Raw genomic sequence first — 19,690 nt, forward strand, 5'->3', positions numbered from 1 at the left:
CAGAGTAAGTGCCAGCTGTCTTCCTGTATGAAAACTGCAGAAAATATTGGTGGAAAAGATCTGTGAGATTCTCTGCTCCCCCTGGGCCAGTGCAGAACTGTTTCATGGCATTGTTTGCCTCGATCCTCTTTCAGTTTAGCTTTAACGTTCTGCTGGAATAGTAGCAATGAAAGATGAAGCTGAAAGCACAAATTTCACTCTGTTTTGCTGCCAAAAAAAAGTCTTGGTTCCAGGTTTCTTCCAGAGTTCTGTGAAATGGCAGCATTTGCAAGCTCCCTGGGCTTCGTGTTTTCACTGTATGCTTGGAGACCAAGTTGCAAATGTATGTAGAAGACCCCTCTCACCCCTGTCCTGCAGGTGCATTCCATGTAGAATCCTGTTGTATGAGACTCCTGCAGATAATAAAGGTCTGCTTTCTCTGTGCCATTGCTCTAGAGAGGCAAGGGAGCCCCGCAGAGTCACCCTGGGACAGTGGGTGCTGAGACTACTGGGAACCACCGAGGACTAGGAGGAGCCCCTTTGAAAACTTTGCTGAGTCAGTGGCATAAACTGTGGCATTTTTCTGTGGGCATAAACCTACAGTACCTCACAAGAAGTCCCTGCAAAGCGCTGGGCACAATCTAGCTGTCTAAATATAGGTGTCTAGTGCCATTTTAGGTGAGTCACAGTATCCCACTGCAAGTCCAAAAGAGTGTGGGTCTCATGGGGTCCTGTATCATATCTGCCACCCCATGGAAGACATCTCAGATACCTTAGATCACCTAGACACTTCTGCTGAGGCAAGAGCAACCCTTTAGCCACAGCAGCCCTGTCTAGTCAGCCCAGCTCAAGACCCACTGTAGCGTTTATTAAAAAGCAATCAGATGCAGACTTAGGCTGAGCTGTAGCGCTGTGTGTGAAGCAGAGCTTTAGACTGTGTGGAGCTGTAGCTCTCAGTGTTATCTGCAGACAGACATGGGACGCTATTGCTGAATCCACCCCAGATACCAGAACTCAGCTTTCCATAAACCAAAGGTGGTTGCTTTGAACTACAGCTGTGGCTGAACAACAGCTAGTAATATGAGTGAAAAGCATGTAGAGATGGAGTTGACTCCTTCCTGAGCTTGCTTTTCATCTGACAGCATGGCCATAACCTTCATGTCCATACTCTGTGATGAAAGGATGCATTTGGCTTATGCAAACAAGGTGACTGAGGCGAAGTAGTGACTTCACTGTAAACTCATCCCTGAGCCCAGAGGTGTATTAAGGAGGGCAAATGCTAAGCACATCCTAAGAAATCAGCTGTTCAACTTGGGGACCCAAAAATGGCTGCAACCAATGTTGCTCCTTTGAGATGCTAGATCTGGACAGCAATCGGTGCACCTTCCCAAAGCAAAATAAAATCAGAAACCCCATCAATAAGTTCCCCTAAAGAGCTGAAGTTACAAATGCTGTCATGACATCGGAGCAACAGAGTCTGACTTAATGCAGGGACGTACTTCAATGGAAGCAGCTGAGTAAATGCCACTTGAAAAGTCAAGCCATTTGGACATCCAGTTTAAATGTCTTGACTTATGTCTTCACAAGAAATGGTTACTATTCCAGAATGACCTATGGGTTATTATTTTTGTGTGTTTTGCAGGAATCTTGCTAGGTAATTTTGTTCTATGACTTTTTTTTCATAGAACAGGCATTGCAAGTGGATTGAATTAATTGTTTGCTACTAGTACAATTGCAGTTCTTAAGAAATAGGCTGTATTCTCAAATGGTTTCTCCTAGGCTTAATTTCCAAAAAATGCATCTCCAGGGCTTTGTAAACTGTACTGTTATCTGCCATTGGGAACTTTCATAGGAATCAGACATCTTTTTTTTTTTTCTAGGATCTTTACATGAAAAATTTTGTTGCTTTTATTTTTGTGGATAATGATCACAAATGTTTTTGTGTGCCCCACTGTCCCAATCTCTCTCTGTTAGCTTAAATATTAAGAATTTGCCATAAACTAACATAACTGGGTAACACCTGCTTCATGTCATGGTCTAATTTATTTTTGGAAGGACTGCATCCAGGCTTTGGTAAAATGACAAGAGCTCCAGATGTGTATTCTGCTGTCAGCTGGCCTAGTGAAATCATTGTTTATTGATAGGTTCCCAAGAGTCAGATAGTTCTCAGTCTGCCAAGAAAGACATGCTGGCTGCACTGAAATCCAGGCAAGAAGCATTGGAAGAGACACTGCGCCAACGCTTGGATGAGCTAAAGAAACTGTGTCTTCGAGAAGCGGTAGGCAATGGACATTTTATAACATTTTGTCGCTTGCATTGTAGTAGCGTGCTCATTGTGTGGAGGTGTGTGGAGTCAGGAGAAGAGATTCCTTCCACAGTCACCTCTTACAAAGCCCATTGTACAAAGGCCTCAGGAAGGTCCACCTGTTTCAGCTCCACGTCACAAGGTCACAGGACATTTCTCATGCAGAGAAGGGGACCCCATGTCAGCTGGGTACCCAGTTAGCTTGGGACTGGGAGGGTGCCCAGCATCCATGTCTGCTATTTGAAATTGTGTTTAAGATGCATTCAGCCAGGCTTCTTACTGACTTTGGTGAGAATATGCAGCTACGTAAATGTCACAAGAAGGCTGTCCTGTGTACTGGTAATCACTTCTCAAATGCTTTTGACTTCATTAGCAAAAAAACCCTCAGGCTGATACTTTTATCTTAGAGCAAGCCTGACCTTACATGCTTTTCTTCTCCCAGCACATTCTTACAGCAGACAAGGTCTCATCTGCTCCATGTAGACTCCCTTCATCCAGCGAGCTCTGGCACTGCTGGAGAGGACTGGCAGTGTGGTGGCAGACCTTGCGAAGAAAAACCATTGTGGTCATCCCAGGACATGCAGAACAGCTCAGGAACTCATCTCATAACCTTCCCACTCACTTGCCAGTTCATTCTTGGAATACACAAGAGGCCAGTTTAGAGATGAATTTGATGTTTGGGGAAATCACAACCCTGCTGCAGATGTGCATGGAGATTAGCAGCAGCATACACTTGGATCATTCAGCAATTCTGTGTTTACCTCAAAATCTGACCTAAACAACAAATCATGATGTGTAACACAACAGGAAGGCTGGCTGCAGACAGTGCCACCAAGATCTTCCAGCTGATGTTTAATATTTGATGTGTGACTTGTCTTTCACAAAAATGGGGGAAATAGGTCACTGATTCAGCACTCATTGCACTTTGTTTCAATTAGTCTATTAGTTTTAAACATCAATAAGAAATAAGTTGTGGAAAATACCTCTCAGTGAAGAAATTCAGCAGCAGTCTCTGCTGCCCCGCTTCCTGTCCTTTACTCCACACAAGCAGTCCTTTCCCACCTGGGAATTCCTTGTTCCCTTCAGCAAACAATTTGTGCTGATGAAGGTTGCGAGACCACATTCAGTCTTGTAAGTCGGTCGAGTACAGAGCTCAGATCATCTGCAGAAAGCAGACATACGCTTCCAGGGCTGATGGACAAGGTCTGGAGGGCTCTGCTTGCCCTGGAGGAATTGACCACCCTAAGCTAACTGTCTGACTGCCGATGCCTAGTGCCTTCACTTTAACCCCAGCCCCATCTGCGCTGCAGCCTGAGGCACTTCCCCAGCAACTGGGATTCAGTCAATAGCTCCTGCTGGGGCATGGAGCTGGTGCTAAGGAGCAGTATCTCCTTAACATGCTGCAGCAAGGCTGGCCAGAGCCCATCTGTCAGCACCTTAAGAGCTGGTGAAAAGTGTTTGTGCTTCTGTAGATGATCCGAGAAAGGCAGTTGACGGACACTTGGAATCTGACCCCATCTCGCCACCCTACAGCTCATCCATCAGCAGCCTGTAGTTGGAAGTATTTCCTCTCAGGCTGCCCTTCGTCCTTTCTGCTTTAGCATGGGAGTGGCCAAAACAGAGGAAGCAGGTGGCAAACCAGGAGATAAAAAAGGGTTAAAAGTGGGGGCATAATCAAATAAGCAAAGCCAGAGCCATTCGTAGCAGTGGCATTAGGTTACTTCAGGCCATCACTACTCCAGTTACTTACTAATTTAGATTACATTTCAGGACCATGCCTGTGAATACTTTTCAACTTATGGAGGCAGCATGGTAGCCCACATTAATTTTGTTCTGCTCCATTCCTGGGCATTTTACAGAAGATATTAACTCTTTCCCCACTGCCCTGCTTCGTATTAAGTTAGGGGTAATAAAGAAAACATCCTTGTTTCCCTCGGGAAAGGGTACAGGAATCTGTGTCTTCCTGCAGTGCTTAGAGCCACATATCACTAGAAGGAACACATTGGAAGAAAAGCTGGAATAACCCCACAGGGCTGGAGGGGCAGTGCAGAACGGGACTCTGAGACACTGCAACAGTGCCTCTCACAGAAGGGGGTTGTGCATGTCGGCATGGAGCTGTGCTGCAAACACAGGGAATTGCTTAAAGGAATGGTTTGAAAAGGGCAGGTCCTTGTTTCCTAGTGATCTGAAAAGAGTAGAAAGAAAAACCCCATTAGGGAGTGGGGAAGAGGCCAGGGCAGGCAGGGGCTTGGGCTGTGCTCTCGCATTAAGGTCAGCTGCTGTTCTTTGGGATTCAGATGATTTAGGTTACTCTGCCAGCTGGATCCTCTCAAGGCTGATGCTAAGGAACACAAAAGCCTTTTGTCCTTCATGGGGAGGCTTTTGAGTACAAGGAGTCGGGCTGTGCTTGTAGTGAGGCTCCTGCCTTTTTCTGCAGGCATTTGAATGCCTTCAGTTCAGATATGTGTGGATGTATTGTGTAGTCCAGGGGAAAAAACCTCTCAGCATTAACATCAGTAGTGGTGCTCACTGCTTTCTGTGTTCCAGATACTCCTCCAGTTGTGTGGGGTTTGCTTCAGATTTTGAGCAAATCTTTGCAAATAACCCCATCAGTCTGACAAAGCATCATCTAATGTTGCTCCAAAGCTGCCCGTGACATCACTGGGGTTTGGAAGGGGCTCTGATACATGAAGTGTTATCAGACAGGTAATGAGGTACTAGGCACTGCTTTTAGTGACCATTTTCACTGCATTCCTCTCAGACACATCATGAATCAGGTGGAAATGTTTTTCTGTGCGGGTTGTAACCTGCACTTGCTGTTGCCAGTGGGGCTTTCTGACTCAGCGGACCTGCATCCTGCATCCTGCATGAAGACTCTCAGATCTGCTCTCTTTCCTCTTGGAAATAGCAGAGAGAAGCTTTTCTTTCCTGCTCACCCTGCAGCAAATGAAAGCATGTGTGCTGCAGTCTGTTCGGCCTCAGGCCCCAACACCCTAGGGATGGGCACCACCTACAGACCTACCCTGGCCAGGACACAAAAATCTGTATTCATGCAGAGGTTAAAGAAAATTTCCCCAACCTCAGTGTCAGGTTCTGGGATGAGTTTGCAGGGCTGGGTGCTCTCCTGTATGTTTATCAGCTAGTTGAACTGGATATGTAGTTAATGAACGCCTGTCATTTTATGGTCACAGTTCAAGGGTGGTGTTGTGCTTTCCTCTGCTGCAGGATTTCTCAGATCACTAACAACATTTTCTGCTTACAGGAGCTCACAGGAAAGCTGCCCCGAGAATACCCCCTAGATCCTGGGGAGGAGCCACCTATTGTAAGGAGAAGAATAGGAACTGCCTTTAAACTGGATGAGCAGAAAATCCTGCCTAAGGGAGAGGTGAGGCTGCGCCCTTCCCTTCCAGCCCCATGTCCCTGCCTCAGGTCTCTAAGATGTCCACTGTGCATCACATAGGAACCATCAGTCCTGCAGTCATTTCTGCTTTAAATGATTGCAGTTGGTCACAGTGCCATTTTTTTATATCCATCAGAATGGGGAAAGCAGTGAGAGGGTTGGTGGCCTTAGTTCAGTAAGGGTGAAACCCTCAAAGTTCAGCCGTGGCTTTGCGACGGGTAACAGAAATAGCCTGGGTGACTAACTGGACCATGACAGTCCAAGAGCTCTGGTGACCAAGTGCAGTGACTTGTGTGAGTAGGGAGCACATCAGGAGCCCCTTAAGCCATCTGAGCCCTGCTGCTGCCCTGTATTGTTATTGCAAACAGCCACTTGCTTTCTGCTTCAGTAGCAATCCGAATTCAGATCTCCCCTAACTGGGAAGAAAAAACATCACAATTATCCATCTTAGTCCTGCAATAGCAAGATGAAAGCATTTTGCTCCCCAGTCCTTAAACAAAAGAGCCTTCATCCCTACCTATGGGGAGCTGGAATTATGTTTTTCTAAGTTTGCCAGGGAGTGTTTGTTCTCTTCCCTTGCTCCCACAATGTGCTGGGTCAGTGCCCTGAACCGTGGCTGTGAAAACAGCCCTGCAGCAGCTGTAAGGCGGGACTGGATTCACAGAAAAGCTATTGTCTGTAGAGACGCATTTGTCTCAAGACACTTGTGTATATTCCAGTCTTGAGTTTCCTTTTTATTTTTGTAAGAGGAGAGACTGAAGCTGGTGTGACTGTGTGGTTTTAAGGCTCGGTTCAGCCAGGGAATTAACTGTTTGTCGTTTCATTGGCATTTTCCTTCTGCTGAAAAAATAAACAGCTGGAGCTCTTTAGTTTGGTTCTCAATGGAGCCTGGGAGAGGAATTCCACCAAAGTCAAATATTCATGAACTAGCACATTTAATTAAGCTTTTCAAAGGGAAGTACGGCTTAGCTGAATTACTCCTAAAACCCCTGCAGTCTGTTGGCTGCTCAGTTATAACCTGATCTCCAGCTTCCCCAGATCTTACTGCTACAAGGCAACTTTTGGGGCCAGCGGGTGAGGAATATCCTTACTCTGGTGGCAAGGTTAGGTGAGGAGAGCATGAAAGGTAAAGCAGCTCCTCCCCATTGCAGGCACGCTGCCTTTTGGCATCTGCAATCCAAACATGCTGACTCAGCTTTTCTCTACCTCCCTTTTCATCTGTCAAACTTTAAGACTGTGTTGAAAGCCATAAATTTCTGTTCTCAACAAACGATGTTGAGCTGTGTTTATTTGGCTTCCAGTTTGAGAACATTTCAAGAGTCCAGTGATGATTTTCATGCACCTTTCAGCAAGTACAAACACTAGAAACTCAATTTAAAACAAGGGGTGAAATACTCAGTCACGTAAATTCAGGACTGATATTACCAACTGTGACAAGGACCTGAAGCAAGGCACTTCCATCTGAAGGCAGATGATAGCCCTCATTTTCTGAGGCTTTATTTATAGGGGCCTCACTGGAAGAAAATAGACAATTGTGGCCTTGAGGAAAATTCATATGTTTTTTCTAAGATATACTGAATGATTTAGAACTGAATCTGTGAAGGTCTGAAATGACAGCTCACATCAAACTCACTGTACCTTTAGTAAGAGCTTTGTCAGAGCAAGAATCACAGGGAAGGTCCTATTGTATTTCTTGGTAATTGCCTCTACCTGGTCTGTGAGTCCTGACTCTGGGAAGGATTTTACCAGACGACAGCAAATCAAGTTCCAGGCCTTAAAACTCCATGGTGTTAAATTCACTTTTAATAAGTTTGGCATTGATAGAGCTTATAAACATTTCAAAGCAAAAAAGGATCTGTTAAAAAGGTGGGGGTTGGGTTCAGTCTTCAGCGGAGTGAGGGAAATGATAATTACAGTTTTAAGGCAATGCTGACACACCACTGACAGTGAAAGGATTTTTGTTGAGCTAGAAGCCCAGAATAAAAGCTTCAGAGAACAACTTCAGCCTGATTATTTCCTACAGCATCAGCTCTTGCAGCATATGCTGCTGCTAAACAAGGAGAAAGGATTTGAATTTATGTGATGGGGATCTCTGTGAATATATGGCTGTCAGTGCTTGTGATCTGAACTCCCACCATTCACTAGAAGTAAAAAAGCTTGTAATTTTTTCCCTAATTTGCAATGTACTGTGTTCCCCTTTTTAGCAGACTAACACCAAAAACTCCATGGAGCTGGGGAAGGTAGCCAGATCCATTGGAGATTAGCAGGTACCTTTGAAACTCACAGCGTGGGGTCCCAGTGCAGACCAGGAAGCTTTATATCAGCTTCTGTGTTGGCATAAATTGGCCTGAATACCTTGACTATGGAGGATGACTAAAAATCAGTAGGTAGATTCCAAGTTACAGCTGGCTGAACTTAAAAACTCAGCAGAGCCTCTGCAAGGGCTAATGTTGAAGGTACTAGTCCTTTTTTGGCATACAGAAAGCTTGCTGCTACACACTGCTTGCTCTGAAATCACCCTCCTGGCTTGAGGACACAATTTTCTGGTGCAGTCAGTTGCACCACCAACTAAAAATTCCTGAAAATTACTTCAGCCCATATTCTCCCCTGGATTTTGAGTCATACACTAAGGAGAAATTAGCCCATCTTTGGCTTTTCTACCCCAAAGAGTTTGGTGGGTGCCAAGCAAACCTGTCAAGAAGGTTAAAGCTGTAGCTTTGCATCAGTACATAGCACTGATGTCAAATAGGGCTCAAATATGGAGATAGGAAGCCAAGAGGAGGAGTGGGGGGGGAGGCAGAAGTTACCCATAGATGGGTGTAAAAGGATGAATATACCAGCAGTAGAGCACTGTTGAACTAGGCCATACTGAACTGCACAAAAAGCCAAATGGCACAGCAGGGTTAGGGCTGGAGCACACGTGTCCTCCTTGTATGGGTCGTCCCTTCCAGCAGCTGTACTTGTGTGAGCAGATGAAGGTGAGATGAGGATGCTCAGGGAGGCCCTGAGATGAGAGTAGCAGCACGATTGTGGATGCTTTGCTGATGGAGAGCCTGGTTGGAGGCCACTAGCCAGGTTCAGGGGGAGCTTCCCCATAGCTGGGCCAGGAGTCTTGTAATAGCCAGAATCCACTTGCCTTTCCCCAGGAGGCAGAGCTGGAGCGCCTGGAGAGGGAGTTTGCCATTCAGTCCCAGATCACAGAGGCTGCCCGGCGCCTGGCGAGTGACCCGAACGTCAGCAAAAAGCTGAAGAAACAGAGGAAGACATCTTACTTGAACGCACTGAAGAAACTGCAGGAGATCGAAAATGCCATCAATGAGTATCGCATTAAATCTGGAAAGAAGCCAACCCAGAGAGCCTCCCTGATCATAGATGGTAAGTGGGACTTGGCACCCACGGCATCATGGAAGGGTCTCTGGAGGGCAGGGAGCAAAATTACTGCCCTGAGACACAGATTTCCCCTCCCTCCTCTTCCCTCTTGTGTCTGGAGGACTCCACGCGTGCTGGCAGTCAGACTGTCCTCTCCCGTACCAGTGTGCTGTCAGATGGGTGTCTGGGCTGTGTGCTGTGCATCAGGGATGTGCCAGTTCACAGCACAAGAAGCAGTGTCACGCTGTAGATTATAAGCATGTCAGGAAAGCAGCCTGTGACTCCTTTGTTCACCTATAAAATTGCTCTGTTAACATCCTCCAGAGCGGTGCTGTACAAATGTAATTAATGTTAGCAGATTGGGGTGAGCTCTCTAGCTGAAAGGCATCTGTAAAATCAAAGCGGTAGCAGTGTCATTGCTGTGTTCAAATGCTTCTTTTCTTTTTCTTTACAATGTAATTCTCAGGACACTTTATGGTTTGCTGGGTTGTTGATTGGTTTTTCATGAAATCCATTAACTTTCTGCTGTGGTTCTTTCTCCCTTGCTGATTTTGCCCTTTCCCTTTGACTTGCAGAGCTTTTCTCTGTGCCTTTGTAGCAGGAACTAAGATTAGAGCTGCTGCATTTGTGACCTGGGTACCAAATTGCACTGCAGGCAGGGATAACAGACAGCTGTGAGGACACGGGATGGGGGAGGCAGCTCAGACATGTGCATGCCAAGGACGTGAGAGCTTCTCCTGCTGCTGCAGCGGATGCTCAGAAAGTGTTTCCCTGAATTACACAAAACTCGTACCTCCTGTGGGCCTTTAGTTAGCAACAGGATGATCACTTTAAGAAGGTGAGATCAAACCCAGAGTCCTTAAGGTCAGAGATGTGAATCTAATGGCACCATGCCATTCTGCATCCTCTGAGGATCTCATCTCTCCGTTGTGACTCAGTCTTAATCCCCATTAATTGAAAAGAGTTAGAAGCTCCTTGAAGGGCAGCCTGCTAGTGAGAGACCTGGCCTGCAGCTCTGCCCTCTGAGACAGAGAGTGGGCTGAGTCAGTTGTTCATAGGAATCTTGCCTCTTGGCTGTGTGAGGAGGAAGATGTGGGTGACTGCTTAAGGCTAAGACTCAGTGGGCGAAGATCACGGTGCAGTTCAGAACTAAGTCACTGCGATTCTTGGGACCATCTGACCATCTTTATATTTCCTTCCCTTCAGAAGGAAACATTGCCAGTGAAGACAGCTCCCTCTCGGATGCCCTTGTTCTCGAGGATGGTATGTTGGCTGCTCTGTGTTCTAGAGGGCAAGAACGAAACAGGGAGGGATGTGTGAACTCCTCATTGACACCCAAAATGGAGGAACTGTTCTGTGTAATAATCCACTCAAACATCCCAGTAGCAAAAACGCTTGGTTTCCCCTGACTCAACCTTGTAGTCAGACATCAGGGCCTGGAGCAGCGAGTATTGCTGTGGTTACTGCTCTGAATTCTTTCAGAAGACCGTCCCAGAATGCCCCCTTATTTTCTCTTAAGATTTCAATTGGCTTAATGCATCCCACACTTGCTTGGCTATTTCCTCCCAGACTGGAAATATCAGCCAGTGCACTTCTGAAAGCCAGGTCTTCAGGTTGCTCCTGAATGCAACCAGGGGAAGCAGGGTGAGGAAGGAAGCTCTGAAGGTGTGATGGTGTCCCCTGGAGTTGTGCTGCCATTGGAGGTGCCACACAGCCATCACCTCTCTCCCTTCTTCTCTTCACAGAGGATTCTCAGGTCACCAGCACAATATCCCCTCTCCAGTCCCCACACAAAGGACTCCCTCCCCGGCCACCCTTGCACAACAGGCCTCCTCCTCCGCAGTCACTGGAAGGCCTCCGCCAAATGCATTACCACCGCAACGACTATGACAAGTCCCCCATCAAACCCAAGATGTGGAGCGAGTCATCCTTGGATGAGCCCTATGAGAAGGTCAAGAAACGCTCCTCACACAGTCATTCCAGGTGAGCCAGCTATCTTGAAGCCCCATCACCATAGACATCCTCTGCTTTCAGGAGGGATGGGTGTAAGCCCTTTCAAAATGTACAAAGCCATCCCTTACCAAAAGGAGGCTTTTGGGTCTTGGGCCCATAGCCATGTCATAAAAAGTAGGCTGCACTCACATGACTGGTGCTTGGTATCTCAATGATATTTTAAAAAACACTGCGAAAGGAAGGATGATGGTGGATCATCTGAGGGCTTTGATGGGGCTTCGCCTTGACCTCTGGCTACTGCAGAAGCACAAGCTCTGGGATGCAACTCAGAGCAGCAGGTGACCCAGCTCCCGCTCACCCCCACAAGATCACAGGCACCTGCCTGAGATCTGGAAAGAGGTGTGGGAGCCCCTTCCCCCAAATTCCTGCCCGGGAACTGAAGCAGGGTGTTTGCTCCACAGCAGTCACAAGCGGTTCCCCAGCACTGGGAGCTGTGCTGAGGCAGGAGGGAGCAGCTCGCTGCAGAACAGCCCCATCCGGAGCCTTCCCCACTGGAACTCCCAGTCCAGCATGCCATCGACGCCGGATCTACGGGTACGCAGTCCGCACTACGTCCACTCCACGCGGTAAGTCTTCCTCGCTCTGCTCTCACCTTGCTTACCCTGAAATAAATATTCTTTGCTTTATCCTTCCCCCAGGATATGAATTAATTCCCATTTCAGGAAAGGGCACAAATGAGTCCTGTTCACAGAAGAGGCTTGTGTACTGTTGCCAGTAGGGAATCTCTCCTGAACTGAGATCCTGAAATAACTTCATATAAACATGATCCTGCCCCCTCATCGCTCCCGCAAAGTAATCAAGCTTTTCTTCCACTGGGAACTTTCATCTCAGGACTGTTTATAGGCATGAAAACCCCATGCCACTTTTAAAAGAGATGTGGTGCTACTGCTAAATTCTGCAGTAAATTCCTCCATGGATCCAGCTGGAGAGAACATGTTTCTTGTCTGATACAAAATGATGGGTAGCGTTAATTCTCTCTCACAGATAAAATGTTTGCATGTGTGTGATCTTATGTGGAGAGAAAGCCTGTATAAAGCAATCCACCCAAGGATCCAGGTGGCAGTGAAGTTCAGAGTTGACAGAGGAAAGAGCTGAAGCATGTAATGGAGATGATTTGATGTGTGTGGCCCAGTTTGACTCCAGTTTGCAGCAGGATTTCTACAGACCATTCAGCTTCATTGCTGCTTTTCTCTTATGGCAAATTCCGTGGACGCTGTGGGACGCAGAGCTGAGCCAAAGCTGTGTGCTGTTAGGTATCCTGCCCTAAGGGGACATGCTACCATCATCTAGCTTGGCATAAATCAAGAGTCATGCCAACACATCCAACTCGGGCAGAGACAACACAAGGCATTAAGGCCCTGGGTTAAGTTTGTTACAACTTTTTGGCTGCAAGCACCTTTCAGGAGTGCAATGTTTGTTAACACTGGAGCTGAGCTGCGTGAGAAAGGAGCCTGGCACAGTGTTTGTGAAGTGGCCTTGACCAGCTAGGGGCCATTTGGGTGTTTGAAACAACCATTTCTCAGTCTGTGGCTCATTCATGAGCTGAGTGCCCTGGCCTTGGCTGTCTGTCACGCGGGTGTTGACTCGTCACGGGGTGTTCCTGCTCCTTGGACGGATGGCTCTCCAAACAGCCGGGGTGAATAGAGACCACCTAGACTTGGCCATGAATCAAGCCTTGTAAACTGCGGTTCGGGGTGGTTGCCTGAAGGGCTGTCACCCGCTGACAGTCCTACACATGCTACCTGCAGCTGGGCCCCAGTAAAACCTAGCTGCTTAACAGAGGGTGACCTTTTCAATGGCCAGCAGAGAAATCGCTGCGTTCTGGGCTAAGTATGGGCAGTCTGTCTGTCTTTCTGGACCTGTGCAGGGCATTTACAGGCCACTTGAAGGGAATCCCACCGCCTTTGAGGCGATGGTCTTGGGATTTGCAGAGCTGGAGCGAGGTGAACCTGGTAGCACAGGGATGGTGCTGATCCAAACAGCTCTGCTGTGGGGCCACACCTGCAAAGCTGGGGCTTGAGGTCCCCAGGTTTTGCCCTTCAGACTGGATCCAGGCAATCCTGGAGGAATTGGGGTAGACAAGGGCTTATATCCCTGTGGTATTGCAGACTGAATGCTGCCACCAAGGAGACTGGAATAGGACCTAATCTCCCCAAAGCCTGCAGCAGGGAAGCAGGTTGCTTTGCAGCCAGAAGCCCCACGCAGTGCTGTAGGGGTCTGGGTTTTCAGTGCCCTCAGATGCCTTTGCCTGTGAAGCTGGCCTTGTGTCCAGAAGGGGATGGGAGTGCTTCATCCTGTTGATTTACCAGCTTGAATTTTTTTCTTGGTACTTGCAGGTCAGTAGACATCAGCCCAACCAGACTGCACAGCTTAGCTCAGCACTTTAGACATCGGAGCTCCAGTTTGGAGTCGCAAGGCAAGCTCCTGGGCTCAGAAAATGAGACAGGGAGCCCTGATTTCTACACCCCAAGGACTCGTAGCAGTAACGGCTCTGACCCCATGGACGACTGCTCTTCCTGCACCAGCCATTCTAGCTCTGAACACTACTACCCCGCGCAGATGAACCCCAACTACTCCACCCTGGCAGAGGACTCCCCATCGAAAGCCAGAGAGCGGCAGAGGCAAAGGCACAAATCAGCAGGCAACCTGGTGTCTTCCAATTCCGGGAGCATGCCCAACCTGGCTGCGAGGAACGGGACTGGACACCACCGCGTCTACCTGCACAGCCAGAGCCAGCCCTCCTCCCAGTACAGGATCAAAGAGTATCCCCTATACATCGAGGGCAGCTCCACACCCGTGGTGGTGCGGAGCCTGGAGAACGACCAGGAGGGACACTACAGCGTGAAAGCACAATTCAAAACCTCCAACTCCTACACAGCGGGGGGGATGTTTAAGGAGAACTGGCACGGGGATGAAGTGGACTCCGTCAGGCTCACCCCCTCCCGCTCACAAATCATAAGGACTCCATCTCTGGGCAGGGAAGGCCACGAGAAAGGCTCGGGTAGGACTGCCGTGTCGGACGAGCTGCGGCTCTGGTACCAGCGGTCCACGGCCTCCCACAAGGAGCACAGCCGCCTCTCGCACACGAGCTCCACCTCCTCGGACAGCAGCTCCCAGTACAGCACATCTTCGCAAAGCACCTTTGTGGCGCACAGCCGGGTCACAAGAATGCCTCAGATGTGTAAAGCAACATCAGGTGAGAGCTGGGCCCGGGCAAAGGGGTGGGAGGGATGGGGGCTTCACACGCTCGGATTTATGCCAGGTGTTACACTCGGCTGGAGAGCAACGCCAGACCAAAGCACGTTATCTGGCCTTCCCATACTGCCTCCAAGCCTGGAGGCGTGACACTGCGGGGCAAGCCTCGTCCGAGACACTCATGGGGTGAGAATTTTTTCCATGGAAATTTTCACTTCACACTGATGGGCTCAAAACACAGGGAGGGACCGAAGCCCTGTTGTTGCCAGGTCTTTACTCAGACTGCAGTTGTTTTGAGTAATGGCACTAGGGGCTGAACGTGGAGAAACCATGGCAGGGGGGTGTCACTCTTAGTAATCACAGTGAGGGGAGCGATGAAGCAAGCACAGACTAGGAGAATGCATGTCAGTGGAACACCAAAAGCATGAGAAAGGTTAAGTACAGAGCATCCCAGCCCCTTCACCTCCCCCCCCCCCAAGAATGTTTGAGCGATGACATCTTTATACACTGCTGAGACTTGGTTTTCCCATGCACCTCCAGTATCTCTGCTGATAATATCCTGAAATTCAGAGCACTTAAGTTGCAGCAGTATTGTGCCTCTCTGTAATGTACAGAGCTTTGCGATCCTCTGTGCTGTTAATATTAAATGGTAAGAAAACAGTCAAATTCATTAAACTGAGGCAGCCACTGTGTCTTATGAAACAGTCCAAGGTTAAACATTTACTGGCCATCAGTCACTGCTGAACAAGCCAGTTTGGATAGATAAAGGACTTGCTAAACATCTGAATCCAGCCCCACGTGGACAGGATTGCTGGTTAATCAGAGTTTGCACTGTGCCCATCCCCAGCCTCCCACATGCCTCAGCCTTGGCATGGGAGACACCATTACGCCGGCCTGGCTCACCACAGGCCCTCACATCCTCCCAGGGCAGACCAGTGCATCGTCCACCCGTGCTGGCTTTTGGCCTTCTGCCATCCCAGCATGGTGCCTGGTCCGTGGTGCCCACCACGCAGACACCAGTGGGGCTCTGTACTCACTGCCCACTCCAGCGGGGAGTCAGAGAGGAGGTTTGACACCAGGCTCCTTGTGGGCCACAACAGCTGCCCAAGAAGAGGCTGATTTATGTGCAATGCCAATGCTTTTAGGAGGCCCACCTGTGGACTAAGACACAATTGAGTACCTGCTGGAACTATCCTCTGTCTCCACATGCAAATCTGTTTTCCCCCTTTGACTGATGGGCATTTCTGTTCCACCCAGCAACAGAAAATGCTTGGACACTGGCAAGGTTTACCTTGCTTATTTTTAGAAACTGTACTAGTTCAGTTAGGTAATTTAGAAAGGAAAATGGTGGGATTGGGGGGAGAGCACGTAAAACCCTCTGTCAATTGGTCTGTTCCCCCATCCACCTGGATCTTTAATCTAAATGTGATATCTGGGCAGCAGTGGCAAGTGTGCTCAGTAATCACAGCTTGTCGTGACCAGCTGGCAGCACAGATTGGTTTTGCATTCAGAGTCAGCTCCTAGTTACAGCTGTGGGAGAATACTGACCTCGGGGGCTGTCGACTCCAAGGAGTAGATTAAAATTTGTTTTTCTCTTCAAGTGTCATTTTGGCAGCAGCTAAAGAATTTAGCAGCACAGAAGGGGATGTCAGGTAGAAATATCCATCATTTTAGCTGATTAGCCCCAGCTGATAGGTCTGTTGGACTTCACACTGTCCTTTGAAGAGAATCATACTTCTAGGCGTGTATTAAATTTGAAGGGTCAGCACTGTCTGGACTTGAGCAGGAGGAAAGATCAGTCAGGTGGATTGCTTAGCTAGACTCTCACTGGGGAGACTCCTGTGAGAACCACTCCCAGTGGTACATTTTTAGTTCAGCTTGCTTCTACCTTCATTGAAGTAAGATCAGCCTTCCCCTAGTCCTGTAATAGTAGGGTCAGCAAAGCCCAGCTTCAGTTTATTACAGATGCACAGAGAAAAGCAGATGTAGCTTTTGAAATCTTCAGAGCTTTCTTCCTCCTTTGCACATGAAGCAGGGTACTTATCCAGCCTCTCACCAGTGCCAGCCCTGGCTCCCAGGGACACAGAGCCTCCCCCACTGCCCCTGGAAGCAGGAGGCTGGGCCTGACAGGCTGGGCTCCTCCAGCTCAGCTCCCATGGAGGTGTGCAGCCAGGCCCTGCCTGTCCAGGCAGCACCAAAACCAATCACCTTTCGTGATGGGAGAGGTGCTGTGTTTCCTGGGCAGGCTCAGGAGAGCTGGGGTGGTTGTATTTTGCTGGAGACCGGGCTGAAACAAAGCATTCCTGCAGAGCTGAGGATGGATCCAGCCCATGACACGCAGCAGCATCAGCAGTACGTCGGCTGCTCCTGTGCCACGTTCGGGCACAGCCATCCAGGAAGAGGATGAGGGCCAACTCCCAGGCTGCGTTTACTCACAGCCGGATAGGTTTCTGCTGGTCTGACCAGCTGATGCTTCTGAACCACCCTGACCCGTGCGTCCTCACCTCACCGGTTATTTTTGTCCACCCTTTGGTTGTTTTTCAGCTGCCTTACCTCACAGCCAGAGGAGTTCAACACCATCAAGTGAACTAGCAGCCACGCCGCCGGGCAGCCCCCACCACATTCTCGCATGGCAGACTGGGTGAGTGGCTGTGGGATCGGGTTAGAGAATTCACCTTGATCAGTGCCAGTGAGGAAAACATCCCTGCACACAAACATGGGAACATTTTCCAGGTGCTCCGTAGCCTACACCCACCAGAGCCTTTCCAGCCTCCCGCCCGTGCTCTCGTTGCAGTGAGCTGACCGAGACCCAGCTGCGCCATCCGCACCCAGCAGCACAGCTCCAGGCAGTGCCTTGCAGTTCTTCCTGCCTGGACAGTCTCCTTCCTCCAATTTTCCATACATCAAAATGGATGATTTTTTTTTTCAGTAACCATCACGCTGGCTGTCCAAACCATGGAGATCTTTGTTGTAAACAAGGTTAGGTGCCTACCGTAATTTGTGTGCACAGCAACCACATTTTTCTGCTAGGTTTTCCCTAGCAATGGGTCTTAATGACTATTAAGTGCATCTTTTTTCACTAACTTAACATGCTTCACCAAAGTATGAGGGAGTCATTACGTGCAGATAGCCATTACATAAAGTGATAGGGTTCTTTTGCACCTCTTTGTGAGGCAGGCAGTTCCAGGATTAAGCAAAAAGCCTTTTGCAAGTTCCTATGGGTATTCTCTAGCAATCTCCTGTAATTCTGTCCTGCCACATGAAATAAAGATCACTGTCTAACTCAGCACATCACAGATTTTTGCATCTAAATTGAGATTGGTGAGATCAGCTAGAAAGTTTCAGTCTACAGTTCTCAACATACTGTTGGCTTTAGAGCAGGAAAACAGCTATGATCCCCTGAGTTGTGAACTGGGACTGGTAACTTTGCAAAAAATGCACATACACTGTGCAGCCACTGGAAAATCTCATGCTCTTTAATTTCTTCTCGTCACCTATGACCAAGTTTGACCTCTGTTTTTATTCCAGCACTGCTTGTGACTGCACTTTAAAATGTATATGGGGAGGAACCATCACCAAAACCCCCTCAGGCCTACCTTGGATTTTAAATTCACATATTTAATGTTGGGCCTCACATGGTCTTTGCATGTTCTTTGAGCTTTAGAACAGAATTTTCCTGGTCCCCTTTCACAAAAAGGCAAAATGGCAGCTATCTTTACTGCACGCTGAAATTTCCACTGTTAAGGATCTGAGTCTAGACTCAAATCTCAGTCTCCATTCCACTCCTAATTCCTATAAATCTCTCTCCATGATGATCAGAAGTAAAACTGATGAGCAGCCAGTTGAGAAATCTGTTTGGAAAATTCCAACTTTTCTCATTTTTCCATTCAAGAAAACTCTTGCACCCTGTCTCTCACAGTAAAAATGCATCAAGCCCAATTCTCAGCTGGTAAAGGTGAAGTTACCTAGATTTACAGCTTAGGCCCTGCACCAACAACCAGTGCAAAAAAGCTGAGACAACGCAGCACTTACTTCATGCCTGAGCATACACCCAAGGCGTATGTATAAATACAGTAGGAGCAGATAAAGTGCCATTAGATGCACAACAAAACTCCCCCACTGCAGGAGCAGGCTGTGCCCTCCCAGCACGACTCACTCGATTGACAGTTCTTCCCAACATGTTTTTGTGTCACTAACTTTTTCTAAAGATGATTCATCAACTTGTTTCCCCACTGAATTAATAAGCTCATAACAATGTCTGTGTCACTTCTTTTCTTTAACATTTCCTCTCTCCTCTCTCCTCCTTTTTTGCTCTCCTTTGTTCAGAGAAGCAACAGACAACTCACCCACTATGGATGAGTCTCAGTCTCCAACCCACCAAAGTACTGATGAATAGAGGTATAGTAAGGGAACGTTTTGTTCTTTCATCCTTCTGCCATGTAGTCCGTGAACACAGTGCGAATAGCCGGCATCCTGCTGTCCCAGAGGAGCAGCCCTTTTAATGTGTGCCTGGTTTTTTGGCAACAAGGCTTCCTTCAGCTCTCGGAAGCACAACTTGAAAGCATCTCGAAGCCCTCTCTGTGCCTTTTCAGCAAGTTTGTGGCGCTTTCCCCCGTGACAGAGGACTTTGGCCCCGCGTTCGTGCAGAGGTTGAACAGGCACAGAGCAGGCGGTAGCGACAGATTTGTGGCTGGGGACATTTCAAAGCAAGCGTGGGCAAAGTGCTGTGGGGAGAGCAGGAGCAGCGTGGTGGGGAATGAGCTGGAGTAACTGGGGGCCTCGGCAGACCCGGAGTGAGGTCCTGGCAGCGCTCCAGCCACAGCACGGAGCACCCCTTCCTCCTTCCCTACCACAGAGCAAAGCTGCGAAGCAGAGGCTGTCAGCAGCGAGGCTTCCTGGAATGAGGAGCAACCCTGGCCCCGTTCCTGTGGGAAGACAGAGGGGGAAGGGTGGAGGGAACAAAAAAAACCCCTTGGAGTATTTCTGTTTTAATTAAACTGCCATCGCTGTCTGACGCTCTCATTTGAATCTACGACCATTCACAGCTGGCATCTGTCAAGTATTTCAAGCCCAGCTTTCTAGAGATATCCCATAAACCTCAGTACTCCAGCACAGAGCTGGGAAACAAAAGGCTCTTTTACATGCAGACAGTGATGCCCTTGCTCATGTTCCTCCCAGACACCAGTCTCAGGGAAAACAGGTGGAAAACAGAGCAGAGGAAGCAGGAACTGCCAGACCGCATCAGATGTGAGATCAGTCCTGCAGGGCGGGGAGGGAGCCAAGGAAGGAGTGAGAATCCCACAGTAAACAGGAAAAAAAAAAAATGCATCTCCCACTTTAGGTCTGAAAACAATCTCTAGTTTGGAAGTTGGTTCAAATCAAAGTGTGAGGGAGAGACATCAATCCCAAACAGTACTATGCAGATATAG

General features: G+C 48.3%; 1 protein-coding gene across 6 annotated transcripts in view; it reads left to right on the forward strand.

Moving 5' to 3' along the window:
* FRMD4A (FERM domain containing 4A) overlaps nt 1–19,690 on the forward strand; it is a 379,560-nt gene that overhangs the window by 355,304 nt on the left and 4,566 nt on the right. For 5 of the 6 annotated variants that reach the window (XM_074903460.1, XM_074903462.1, XM_074903464.1 and 2 more), the window contains 8 exons: nt 2,124–2,257; nt 5,547–5,669; nt 8,831–9,059; nt 10,260–10,316; nt 10,799–11,036; nt 11,468–11,632; nt 13,403–14,262; nt 16,806–16,902. In XM_074903460.1, coding sequence (XP_074759561.1) covers nt 2,124–2,257; nt 5,547–5,669; nt 8,831–9,059; nt 10,260–10,316; nt 10,799–11,036; nt 11,468–11,632; nt 13,403–14,262; nt 16,806–16,902 — 1,903 coding nt within the window. Of the gene's footprint in view, nt 1–2,123; nt 2,258–5,546; nt 5,670–8,830; nt 9,060–10,259; nt 10,317–10,798; nt 11,037–11,467; nt 11,633–13,402; nt 14,263–16,805; nt 16,903–18,587; nt 18,660–19,690 lie in introns of all 6 variants that reach the window. The other variant, XM_074903459.1, reaches the window with a different exon arrangement.

Source organism: Athene noctua, chromosome 3 (genome assembly GCF_965140245.1).
Source record: "Athene noctua chromosome 3, bAthNoc1.hap1.1, whole genome shotgun sequence".
Lineage (NCBI taxonomy): Eukaryota > Metazoa > Chordata > Aves > Strigiformes > Strigidae > Athene > Athene noctua.